General features: G+C 35.9%; 1 protein-coding gene across 1 annotated transcript in view; it reads left to right on the top strand.

Annotated features, from left to right (window-relative positions):
* Positions 1-13452, top strand: part of ADAMTS9 (ADAM metallopeptidase with thrombospondin type 1 motif 9) — a 154526-nt gene that overhangs the window by 23476 nt on the left and 117598 nt on the right. The window contains exons 4-9 of the mRNA XM_023529708.1: positions 5505-5794; positions 8026-8109; positions 8210-8325; positions 9292-9332; positions 9451-9556; positions 12924-12970. Of these exons, the coding sequence (XP_023385476.1) occupies positions 5505-5794; positions 8026-8109; positions 8210-8325; positions 9292-9332; positions 9451-9556; positions 12924-12970 (684 nt within the window). The remainder of the gene's footprint in view (positions 1-5504; positions 5795-8025; positions 8110-8209; positions 8326-9291; positions 9333-9450; positions 9557-12923; positions 12971-13452) is intronic.

Below are 13452 nucleotides of genomic sequence, written 5' to 3'. Positions count from 1 at the left end.
ATATCCTCATCAGCATTTGTCAGTATTAGTGTTCTGGATTTTAGCCATTCTAATTAGGGTATAGTCATATATCATTGCTGTTTTACTTTGTATTTCCTTGATGAAATATGATGTGGAGCATATTTTCATACACTCATTTGCCATCTGTATATCTTTTTTGGTTCAACTTGCTATTTTAAGATTCGAACTAGGCCAAGTTGCTCATAAACTAGTTTAAAGTAAGCACGAGTAATTATCGAAGAATTCTTAAAGAAAAGAACCATAATAAAGTGATTTCTTATTTCTGAGTATCACATCTGAACTTCAAGAAGAAACATGAAAACGGAGCAGCCACTTTGGAAAACAATCTGGCAGTTCCTCAAAATGTTAAACAGAATTACCATATGACCCAAGAGTTCTACTGCTAGGTATCTGCCCAAGAGAAATATAAACGTGGTCACACAAAAACTTGCACATACTTTGAGTTGTTGGATTCAAATGTCCACCAATTGATGAATGGATTAACCAAATGTGGTATATCGATACAGTGGAATATTATTTGGCAATAAAAAGTAATGGAGTACCGATACATGCTACAACATGGATGAACCTTGAAAATATGCTAAGGGGGAGAAGCCAGACACAAAAAGCCACATATTGTATGACTGTATTTGTATGAGATGCTAGAATAGGAAATACATAGATACAAAGCGCAGTTTAGTGATTGCCAGATGCTGGAGGGAGAGGGGAGATGGGGAGTGACTGCTAATGGGTACATGATTTCCTTTTGGGACAATGAAAATATTCTAAAATTAGATAATGGTGATGATTGTACAACTCTATGAATACACTAAAAACCACTGACTTGTATACTTTGAAAGTGTGAAATTTATGGTAGGAAAATTATATCTCACTAAAAAGTAATGTGTGGAGAAAAGATCAAAAAATATTTTGTATTGTGCTTTCCACAAGGATAAAATTTCATTATGTAGCCCATTCTGATAAAACTATTAGCAAAATGACATTGCAAATTTGAAACATTAGCTTCAATTCCATTATGCTAAAAGGTCATTAAAGGGAAACGTGGCTGATTTTCTTTGTATCCTAACAGTATGTGTCACTTGGGAGAAATCATTCCCTGTTATTAACAATTTCTGTTCAGAGGCAAGAGAGTTGTGTTCATATATAGGTTATAATTTCTATTTTCTTTTTCTTTCTTTTTTTTTTTTTTGATTCTCAGTAAAAACGTTCATGTGTTTGTAGTGAGTTATTTGAATTATTAAAGCTCATATCATTTTCAATGCTAAATTCAAAATTGCTTGCTAAAATGGTTAATGTGGTAGCAATTAGTTGGGCTAATTAGGTCACTAAATATTATCCTAACCCATTAGGATAAAAGGTCAGATGGATAAAAGACAGGGAAATATTATGTATTAAAAGAGGTTATCAATTCTGAAGAAGTCACTTTATTCTTTCATTTTTATGCTAATAAACTATACTGAATTATTTCTAGGAGACACAGGTTACTTGTAAATGAACCGTCTTCCAGGTATGTTAGAATTTACATGGATTATTCTTTGTTTGAAATCATAGCCTTAATTCATTTCATCTTTGTGATTTAAATAAGTGTTCCTTTTTTTTCTAGTTAGTGCCTTAATTCATGCTCTGGTTTTCCCATGCCCAAATCTTCTCCGATGTTTCTCTGAGACTACACATTTCTTCCCCTTAGGGGTCAAAAAGAATGAATTTTGTACAGTGTTTCTTCAGTGTTTTTCTCACTGCAGGTATACTTTTTGCTAAATAAATCCAATAAATCAAAATATTTACAGAAGACATTGAGGATTATTTACTTTTCACAAACTAAGTGACATACATTATTTTCGAAGCAGCGTTATTGAGATATAATTCACATACCTTACTATCCATCAATTTAATGTGTCCAATTCAGTGGTTTTTAGTGTATTCACAGATGTGCACAACCATCATCAGAGTCAATTTTAGAACATTTTTTTATCACTTGAAAATGAAACCCTGTACCCCTTAACCTGTCAATCCCCCTATGTCCCACCCACCTCCACTCCTAAACAACTAATTTACTTTCTGTCTCTATAGATTTCCCTATTCTGGATATTTCATATGACTAATCACATAATAGGCGGTCTTTTGCGACTGGCTTCTTTCACTTTATTTTACCAATAAAGTTTATCAAAAAGTTTTATAATCAAGAAGATTTAACAGTTTTAAACATAGATGCACTTTATAATAGAGCAGCAAAATACATGAAGCAAAAACATACAGAAAGGGAGAAATTGACCATTCAACAATAATAGTTGAAAATTTCAATACTCCGTATTCAATAATGGATAGACTAGCTAGGTGAAAGATCAACAAGGAAATAGGAACAACACTATAAACCAACACTATAAACCAAGGAAATAGAACAACACTATAAACCAACTGTACCTAAAAGATATCTATAGGATACTCTACCCAACAAGAGCAGAATACACATTCTTTCGGAGTATACATGATCCATACTCCAGAATAGATCATATGCTAGGCCAAAAAAAAAATTTTTTTTCAATAAATGTGAAAGGACAGAAGTAATACATAGTATCCTCTGTGACCACAGTAGAATGAAATTAGAAATCAATAACAGAAAAAAACAAACTGGGAAAAAAAATATGTGGAAAGTAAATAGAACATTTGTAAGCAACCAATAGGTCAAAGGAGAAGTTGTAAAATACTTTGAGATGAATTAAAATGAAGACACAACATACCAAAACTTATAAGATGCATCAAAAGCAGCAGTTAGAGGGAAATTTATAGCTGTAAATTTATAGATTCCTTTATTAAGAATGAAGAAATATCTCACTCAAATCAATAATCTAACCTTCCACTTAAAGACATTGAAAAAGGGAGTAAAAACTAAACCTAAAGCAAGCAGAAAGAAGAAACTAATAAGCAGGAATTAATGAAATTGAGAATATGAAAAAAGAGAGACTTTAAACATTTGAAATTTTACTATTATAATAAATATTTATAGAAGACATTAAACAAGGATTATTCGTTTCACAAAATAAGTAACATATTTCCTTAATGTATTAAAAAAACATCAATTTTCAACATGGCTTCTATACACCTGTTGTAAAAAGCTAATCTTTGTGAAAATATCCACCAGGTGCTCTCTTTTTTCCGATTTATATTCAATTTGGAAACTGTCAGTCAGACCATGAGTCCATTTCAATCCCCTCCTTTTGAGAAATCTTGCCTAATAGAGCACCATTTAGGGTGTTGGGCAAATCCATGCCTGATTCCTCTTACCACCACTTCCTGCTCCATGATGTTGGACAAGTTGCTCAATCTCTTTGGGACTTATTTTCCTCATGTGTGACAGAGAGGTTAATTTTCTCAGTCTGAGAGGAATTGTGAGATAATATACACAAAAAAGTTCAATGCCAGGAACATAGTAGGTGCTTGATTAGTATCTAGTGTGTAAACATTTATGATTTAAAAATGGAATGAGCGCCTAATTACCCAAATGGAATATGTATAGATATATGAATACATTTGAAAGAGAGACTTGAAGGAAAGAATCTAATGTTGAATCCTATGTACCAGGCTTTAGGCTAGTCATGTTACCTATAGCTGGACCACGTATATCTTGTTTGACAGTTTGGACTGATTTCACTGTTTTAACAACAACTAAAACACTCAACTTGGGCAAAATATACACACTGGCCTAAATTGATTGTTTTAGCAATAGGTTATAATGGCCAAATATTTGAGCCCGTCAAATACAAAACCAATTACAGTTTAACTTTGTTGGTAGTGTTCTGTATATTATTTACTGCTGTAATAAATTCTATTTCTTGTGTCTTAGGTAAGCCTACTTCTTAGTTGTATAATTCTGTTGCCTATTTTAGACTACAAACTAGTGGCTTTTGAAGGAGTTAAGAACAAGCCTCCCCAAGATATGCCATTTTGGCATGGGAGTTATTTTGAGCTGAAGGCAATTGAGACCCTGAAGGCTCACAAGAAATGTTTACCTCTTCCTTAAAGAATTTAAAATAAGGGCCTTGAGCATAATAATAATTGTCACCAGAAATGACTTTTTATGACCTGTGTATAGGGCAGACACTTAATTACTTAACATCTGCTGTTCTTGTCACCCATGACTTTTCTCTCCTCTGAAAGCCGAAGGTGCTTTACCTTCAACCTTTGCTCAGAATTTCACGTATACCTCATTTTAACTTTCTGTCTCTGAACCTTTCATGTATGTGTTAGGGTCTCTGACTCTCTCATGAATGTGGGGTTCCCATACCTATGTATGTAATCAAATTTGGCTATTTCCTCTTGTTAATCTGTCTCATGTTGATTTAATTATTAGAGCAGCCAAAAGAACCTATAAGGGTAGAGGAAAGTGTTTTTCTCCTTCACACATTAAAGCTTTAAAGCACATTTATGAGCTGATAGGCAAGATAACTGATTAAATTATGGTTTTACTCAAAAGGTATTTTGGCAGACATCTTTTTGCTTATTCTGTTTATTGTGTGATTGATGGCTATGAAATTGAATATTCTCACTAACAATACAAGCTGCAAGCCAAGTTTGAAACTAGTGCTTCTCAGAACATTAACACAAATATGAATCATCTGGAGATCTTGTTAAACTGTAGATTCTGATTTATCAGGTCTGAGGTGGGGCCAGAGAGTCTGCATTTTTAACAAGTTTCCGAGGGTTGCCAATGCTACTGGTCCAAGGACTTGCACTTTGAGCGACAAGATTGTGTGGAACCTTGGAGGGCCAGGCAAGAGTTGGAAATGAGTAGAGCTAATCTGTCATTATACATCATGGTCCCAACTGCCTGTTCATACTCTCTGAGTTTAGTCTGCTTTCTTAACTGAGCCCTGAAATAAGCTAATTAAAAAAATTCAGAGGCATCGAATAGCCGTGATTCTATTCTTACATTTTGTGTATTGTAATGATCAAACACAGTAATAGAATAATACCATGTCTACCTTGTTTCCATTTTCTATAGTTCCTTTTTATTATTATTAGCCTGCCCACCTCTCAGACATCTTTATATTGTATCTCATTGAATATCACAAGTGATGTACATGAAGCATCTCCGTTTCCATTCTTGAGGGCTCTATAGCTGCTTTTGGCTCTTATTGGATCTATGGCGAAGAACAATGAATGGAAATTGCTTAAATCCCAGCAAGACTTTTGTTACCAAATGAAAAGACTCATTTGCAATTGTTTTCATTAAACTCAGGCAGGCCTGATTTTTCTAATACCTTATATGAGCATTTACAGAAACTTCCAGGGAAGCTAATTTCAAGTCTTTAGTCGTTTAGAGGAGAGTGCAGATTGAGGTTCACGTGTAGAGTCCACAGTGTAGAGAACTTGATTTTGTATGTAATTTAACTACAGAGGTGGCATTGTAAGATGTGTCAGATTTGGTTCTTAATATGAAATAGATGTGGCTTGAAATGTGATACATACCATCTGATTTGTTACAGAACACAAAAATAGTCACAGTAAAGACAAGAGGAAAACGAGAAGCAGGAAATGGGGAGAAAGGAGTAGCCTGGCCGATGACGTGGCAGTGTTGAAAAGCAGCTTAGCAACAAAGGCCGTTTCTGCCTATGGTAACAAGACGGACAGCACAAGAGAAAAGAGGACCCACAGAAGAACAAAACGTTTTTTATCCTATCCACGGTTTGTAGAAGTGATGGTGGTGGCAGACAAAAAAATGGTTTTATACCATGGAGCAAATCTTCAACACTATATTTTAACTTTAATGTCAATTGTAAGTACATTCAAAAGAAGGTGATTTATGAGGTCCCTAAATGTGCTATTGGGGAATGGGTTTCCACACAGTGCTTTGGAGGATCATTCAGGGCTAGCATTGCAATGATTCGGGCAAGTGACTGAAGAGAACCTAAGATTATTTTATGATGACAACAATGGCCATCAATATCGAGTGTTTATTCTGTGTTAGACAATGTGCTTCTTATTTACAAGGCATCGTTTCTAAGCCTTTTTTTGGCAACTCTGCTGGGTAAGATTATCATCCCATTTCATAGGTAAGAAAACTGAGCCTCAGAGGAGTTAGATCACTTGCCTGTGGTCATGTAAAGCTAGTTAGTGGCTTAGAGACTATATGTGAACTTTGGCTTGTCCAGTGTCCAAAATATATGCTCTTTGTCTGACATATGAACTTGGACAGCCAGGTGTGGGTCTCCAGTAAGACTTTTGGATGCTGGTTGTGAATCAAAGTCACCCATGGAGCCTTTTAAAATGCATCTGCCTGCCTTTATCCTCTTCCTCAGGATTCTAAATAGCCTTGGGATGAGGCCTCAAGCACTAATCTCTCCCTTCACTTTTTTCTTCTCATTTTGAATTGAAAAAACGATAAATTTGCATACTTAAAAAAATCAAACATAGCAAAAGACTGTTGATAAATAACAAATGTCCTTCCCTACCCAAGCTCTCAGGTCCCTTCCCAGAGGCAGCCACTATTAAAAGTTTTTTTGCATATGTTTTTAAACAGTTCTGTCCAATAGAGATATAATGAAAGCCACATATATAATTTAAAATTTTCATGTAGCCACATGAAATAAAACAAATAGGTAAAATTAATTTTAGTAATGCATTTTATTTTATATTCAAATACTATTTAAAAAATTATTAATGAGATTTTTTTTTTTTGTCATACTAAGTCTTCAAAATCCAGTATGTTATACTCATAGCACATCTCAATTTGGGCTAGCCAAATTTCAAGTGCTCAGTGACCACACGTGGCAGCACATATAGGATAGCACAACTCTGGACATTTCTTAAGCATATATGTATGCATATACAACTTTTTTTCAGACAGACATGGAGCACTGTTCTATACTGTTTTACACATTGCTTTTTTCTTGAACTATTAGCGATTGTTCCTTACAGCAGCCCCTATGATCTTGTCCTTATTCATATTAAGCCTCAGCATAGTATTCCTTTTAATGGACTGACCTTAGTGTATTTGAACCGTAATCTACTTTTAACATATTCTACAAATGAATGTAAAAAAACAACCATGTTTGGAAACATTGCTTTGGAGTTTCTTCTTCCCTCTCTCTGGCCTATGGTTCTCCTTCTTTCCCTTCACTGTGAACCAGTCTCCCCTGCTCCCCACCTCACAGCCCAATCTGCCTCCCCTCTGCCCTCCCGTTACCCGTCTTCTCCATGCTCAGTCCCATGTGCCCATCCCTCTCCTGTCCTGGAACAGAAAAAGAAAAACCTATCAGACCTTGCAGGCTCAACAACATGTCTACCCCATAAATTCAGACCTGTCATAAGAATTTCAGTTGTGAGCATGGACTTTGGATCAAACACATAGGTTTAGAGTTCTGGCTCTGCTACTCACCACTGTCTAGTCTTGGATGAGTTACTTAATTTCTCTGAGCCTTAGTTTCCTCATTTCTTGAGCAGAGACTAGAATAACACCTAGCTATAGGACTAAATGCAAATGCATATGCAGTTTTCAGCAAGGATCTAGTCCACAATAAGCATTTAATGAATGTTAGCTCTCATAATTAACAATAATAATGGGAAAAAAAAATAGGTTACCAGGTTGCAGAGAACACAAATGTGTGGTAAACATGAAAAACGGCAAAAATGTATTAGCAAAAATGTGGACAATGTGAGATTCCAAAATTTGGCAATCTGAGACTTCAGCTGGGATGAAAGAGCTTGGTCAAAAATTAATATCTAGTGTTTTGGCATAGAGAACTATTAAATGGTGCGGCCATGCAATTCGCAAAGAAAACACCTTAAAATTCAAATTCGTTAGTATTTATCATTATTTAAAACTGCCATCTATGAATTTTACAAAGAGACTTTTAATAAATGTTTGTCGAATACATGAAAATTTAAAACTAAAAACTCATATGTTGCATGAAATGTAAAAAGAAGTGGAACCCCACGTAAGAAGTGAATTGCTTATTGCTTACACGGAGTTCACAATTAACTTTGAAAAATTTATCTCGGTTGCAGGTAGCCTCTATCTATAAAGACCCCAGTATTGGAAATTTAATTAATATTGTTATTGTGAACTTAGTTGTGATTCATAATGAACAGGTAATAAAGTTTTTTTCTTCTTTCTTCTATCTGTATCCGAAATGGCATATCTAGTTGGTGTGGGTACAACGGACCAACCATAACTCTTTTCTGTATTTAGGAAGGACCTTCCATATCTTTTAATGCCCAGACGACATTAAGAAACTTTTGCCAGTGGCAGCATTCAAAGAATTATCCGGGTGGAATCCATCATGATACTGCTGTTCTCGTAACGAGGTATGTGAATTTCTTGTTCCTCAAATCTCTCAGTTTCCAGGAAAGGTGATGGGATGAGATTGTATATTCCTGGCAGCCAGCCCCTAATACAAGGTTTTTCAACCTCAGCACTATAGACATTTCGGTCCAGATAATACTTTTTTGGGGCGCTGTCCTGTGCACTGCAGGTTGTTTAGCAACGTCCCTGGTCTCTACCCATTACATACAAGTAGCACTCTCCCTCCTCTCTGTTGTCAAAACCAACAATGTCTTCAGACCAGACAGGTTTCCAGATGCTCTCTGGGGTCGGAGGCGGGGAGAGATGGGTGGGATACAGAATCACCCCTGGCTGAGAACCAGTAACCAATAGGTGCCAAGTAGTCAGTAAAGAAGTTAGGCAGGCCTGAAAGGAAATGCCCTTAGAGCAGGAGCAGCTGCTATTCAGATTGCTACTATGCAGCATATGAGCCCAGTGTTGCCAACTTTTATGATTTTTGGAGAAGTCAGAGATATGGATTTTTATTTTGTGTGAAATCTACTAGCTCAAAAATGTTTAAAAAGCTGTACAGGGCAACGAAGAGGTTACACTGGCCTAGTTGTGCTGCTTGTCATTCACCTCTGATATGGTCACAAGCATGCACTCTTAAACATAACTGAAAGGCATTTAGAGCCCATTCAGGAATGTTTGTTAAGAAACTAGAATCACTTCCTCTATGGTATGAGGAAAAATCCTGGTTGGAGAGGTTTTTGCTTGCTCTGTGGCCACCCCTCAGGCAGAAGACAACCTTTCAAAGTAGCTCTTTATCCTTAGATCAATGATTCCCAAACTTTTTGAGTTGCGAACCCCTGGCCTTATTAGTTTGCTTTTTGTAGTCCCCTTCCCTGTAGTGGGTGATGTTGTGAATTCCTAGAAGGCTCTATAGTGTTTACTTGTATTGACATTTACTCTTTGGTGTCGTCAAGGCCCTAAGTCTGCTTTGCTTTCAGACAGGATATCTGCAGAGCTCATGACAAATGTGATACCTTAGGTGAGTCTGCTGTATGTATCCTCTGTGACAACAACAGTTTACTACATGTTTTTATTTCAAGCCACAATTGCTTTTTAAAGTAAATTCTTGTTTGTTTGTTTGTTTCCCATTCTAATAGGTCTTGCTGAACTGGGAACCATTTGCGATCCATACAGAAGCTGTTCTATTAGTGAAGACAGTGGACTGAGCACAGCTTTTACAATAGCCCATGAATTGGGCCATGTGTATGTTTTCTTTCCATATTTTTATTTAATTCAGAGTGACCTAAAACTTTTCTTCCTTCACAATAATGAACATTTACTTGACTTTAAAGGGAGAGAGATACTTCCCAAGTCATAGTAGAGTCTGACTTTGATTTCAGAAAGTTGGGTAAATGCAGTGCACCCGCTTTGGCTGTAGCTCATGTATATCTTTGATTTAAATGTACAAGCTGTCTCTACAAAGTCTAATGCTCTCCTTTCCTACTGGGAATTGGGGAAAGGGGGCTTTTCCAAACCATCCACTGAAGCAGAGGGGATATCAGCTAGGAGAAATTTTCTGACTTAACATCTTTGCCTAGGACAGTCCCCCATCATTGGCCTGGCTCACGGAGTTTTCACAAATCAGATCATTCTTGATTCTAATTATACAAGTCTATAATTCAGACATTTGACCTCACGGAACAGTGATAAGTCTTCTTTCAGAGAAGAGAATGAACAAAGATAGAGCAAAGAAAACATTTGCTAGTTTTGGCCACTTAGTAGTCATTATGAAACTGGCTTTTCCTTTTTGTTCTTTAGAGACAGAGCATGGTTAGAACAGGTGGCAAACAGTGTAAATTTCCCAGAAATTATTCTGATTTTTGATCTCTTATTTTACTGCTAGAATTATTAAATCGCTTGTACTATATCTTTTTGAAATAATTTTCTCAGAAGATGTCACTAATATAATAATATTTGTATATCAATTTGTATGTCAGCTGTTAACTTTATAGCTAAAATTATCTACTGAGCAAGCTTTTTCATTTACCAGTTTTTCGAAGGCACCTATGTGCAATGTTCTTTGCTAGGCACAAAGCGAGATGCATATAGAGAAATATCTCCAATTCAGTTCAACATATAATGAGTATATTTTAAAGCTAGTACCTTTCAAGCATATTTTAAAAACACATCTTTTCTCCAAAGGAAATACTGTCAGATGCCCAATCTTTAGAATACAAAAAAGGCTTGCCTTTAAATGAAGAAGTTGTGTTGGGCCAAGGTCCTGATTTGTCAGCTTCTTCTCTTTTTGGTTTCTGAAATGCTTTCATGAAACTCAAGGATTTCTTGGAACTCAGTTTGAAAACTACAGATACTGCCAGTATTCCCAAAGCACAAAGGCTGTAATGCTAATTCCAAAAGAATGGTCTGTGAAAAATAAAAAAGAAGTTTTACAGCCAAGCGATTTAAAAAAAAAAAAAGTTTTCCTAGTCTATCCCTGCTTGGAGTCACAAGGCTAAATGGTATAAAGTAAAGGCTCTGACAAGTTCTGTATTAACCTGTTGGTTTTGTTTAACTCAGTTTCCCCAAATTCATTTTAACAGAATCTTTTAGGGATTTTTTTTTTCTTTTGCATAAAATTTAGTAAATTCCTTTAGAATTTTAAATTGGAGAGTAGATTTGCCCATAAAGAATAAGGTAACATTTCAACAGGGCAGCTATTCCTATCCCAGGAATGGACTAGGAAAAGTTACAGAGATAGGAATATATTCAAAGGGCAGAGAGTTTGTGTGATTAACAGATTAATATTTTCCACGAATATATGGCTAAGGAAAGTACACTAAAGAAATATAGTTAATTTCCTGTTAATTTCTTTTCATCAGGAACTTATAAACTCCTTTTAGATAGCCAGTTTATAAAGGTGACATTTTAAGGAAAGTGAGAATTTTAAGTAGCAAAAACTAAATATTTTCAACTATAGAGAAACCTCAGTGCACAATCAACAAACATCCCTACCCCCCAAAACAATTAACCATATTTTTAGCATTGTTTTAGGAGCTTTTATTTATATTATTTTCCTTAATCATATCCCAGAGGTAGATATGATTGTTTCTCTGTGTTTGACTTAGTGCTATTAAATTGCCCAAAGTCTAGTAGCTAATGCTGGAGTACCAACCAAAGATGCTTGTTGGGTATCAGCATCATAAGACAGAAATCAGCTGGGAACCAGATACCCAAGTTCTAGACTGAATTGTTTTGCATTCTCTTTGACTTGAGAAAATGTTTGCTGTTTTCCTACCTGTAAGGTGGGGATAATACACATATACCCCATCTCAAAAGCTTCAGGAAGTGAAAAGTGAAATTACTAGTGAATGATGTGAGTTGTTAGTTAAAGAAAAGTATATTACTAACTTATGAATGAATTGTTTTTGTTTTGGTGCTTTGTCTCATATAGTTAGGTTTGCTCATATTTTAAGGAAAGTGACAATCCACATAAGTCCAATGAACTTTTTAAAAATTAAATGTTAAGTTGTAACAGTCATGACTTTCTGATAATATAAAATCCAAAAGCTGTTGGGAGCAAAAAGCAATTGTTCTCCTAACTGTTGAGCATCACTGGATGCTTCACAAACAGTTTCTATATTCTCGTACCAGGTTCACAGACACACAGAATTTAAGAGTTAGGAAGGATTTGGGAGGTAATTGAGTCTGTACTGAATACAGAAACCTTTACGTAGTATTTCTCACAAATCTTCCACAACTTGTCTAGCAAGAGGGAATACAGTTTATATATATTCCAAAATAAGGTTTTGGAATCAGACAGAAGTGGATTCCAAACCCAGTTTCTCCATCTTAGTAGCCTCGTGACCTTAATCAAGTAATTGAACCTCTATGACTCCGCTTCCCTATCTGTAAAACATGGATGGTAATAGTACTATTCATTGGGTCAAAGGAGTAAATGAAATAAAGCATATAACACATTTACTGCCTGGTATGTCGTAAATGCTAAAAAATTTTGATTATTTTGTTTAGTAAGTACTTAATGAATATTTCTTAGTATCTAGCCCCTGCTATGAGCAAATGTGCCTGACATTTGAATAAAAAGAAGTTTTCTGTTTATATGATGAAATAAACTGGATTTTGTCAAGTTATGGTAGGGCTAGGGAGTAAATACCAACTCCTTTGTACCACAGTGAAACAAGCAACTAACAAATATTTGAATGCTTTGCTGTGTTGGGTGTGTCGACATAGGTAGTATACTGACTACGCAGCTGAGAACTAGAAACCTGGGCAGCCATTCTTTTAAGAAAATGAACTCTTAAGCATTAAGAAGTACTTTTAATTTCAAGCAAGACAGTTTGAGTTTCTCCATCTCACAATTTCCATCACACATTATTCCATCTGGCAATTATTCCAAGGCCCAAATTTTTAAAAGAAAAAGAAAACTAAACAGGAAGAGAAATTAATGGAATGTACTTCAAAGACTTTTATCACAGCTTTCACTTTTATATGAAGCAAGAATATGAAGACACACTTGTGTCTGACTCACTTATTTCCATGTTTCAAGATGAACTCGTGAAGGAAATTCCTCCCTAAATGCTAAATTAATCATATGCATGAATTTTGTGATTAGGGAAAGCCATCCAGGGAAGACAGCCACTCCGAGCTTGTTACCCAATGGTAATAATTACTTAAGCTGAGAATGGCACGTAAATCGTAGAATTGACGTTTCTGGATTGAGAAATGTTTCCTATCGTTTTTTTCTCACTTTCTCTGGCTTAGCCAAGAATGGCAAATATGTATTAATGCTGCTGCTGAATCCCCTCCCAAGCACAAGAGGACATTGGCACTCCATCACAGCCCTCTCTGGAGGTTGGGGTGAGGGTGGGGGACCTGGATTAGTTAAAGAATCCTTTTCTGCTCAACTTTTCAGGAAACCAGTACCAGTCGATTGGCACTGGCATGAAGCATAAAACTATTTGCTGTCTTTGAGTTAGCCAGTTGAATTGGCATGCCTCTGGTTTCCATGCTTGCAGCCTTCCTTAATGGGTATCATGCATGAACTTTTTGTACCTTTATAATGATATACCTACACAGTTCTGTCGTTTGTCAACTTTACCTGAAAAGGAGGAGATGCCAAGACCCACAGTGAGCCTCTTATT

The sequence above is a fragment of the Pteropus vampyrus genome, unplaced genomic scaffold (assembly GCF_000151845.1).
Source record: "Pteropus vampyrus isolate Shadow unplaced genomic scaffold, Pvam_2.0 Scaffold41, whole genome shotgun sequence".
NCBI classification, from domain to species: Eukaryota; Metazoa; Chordata; class Mammalia; order Chiroptera; family Pteropodidae; genus Pteropus; species Pteropus vampyrus.
Note: the sequence above shows the minus strand (reverse complement) of the source record. Positions and strands in the feature narration are given on the sequence as shown.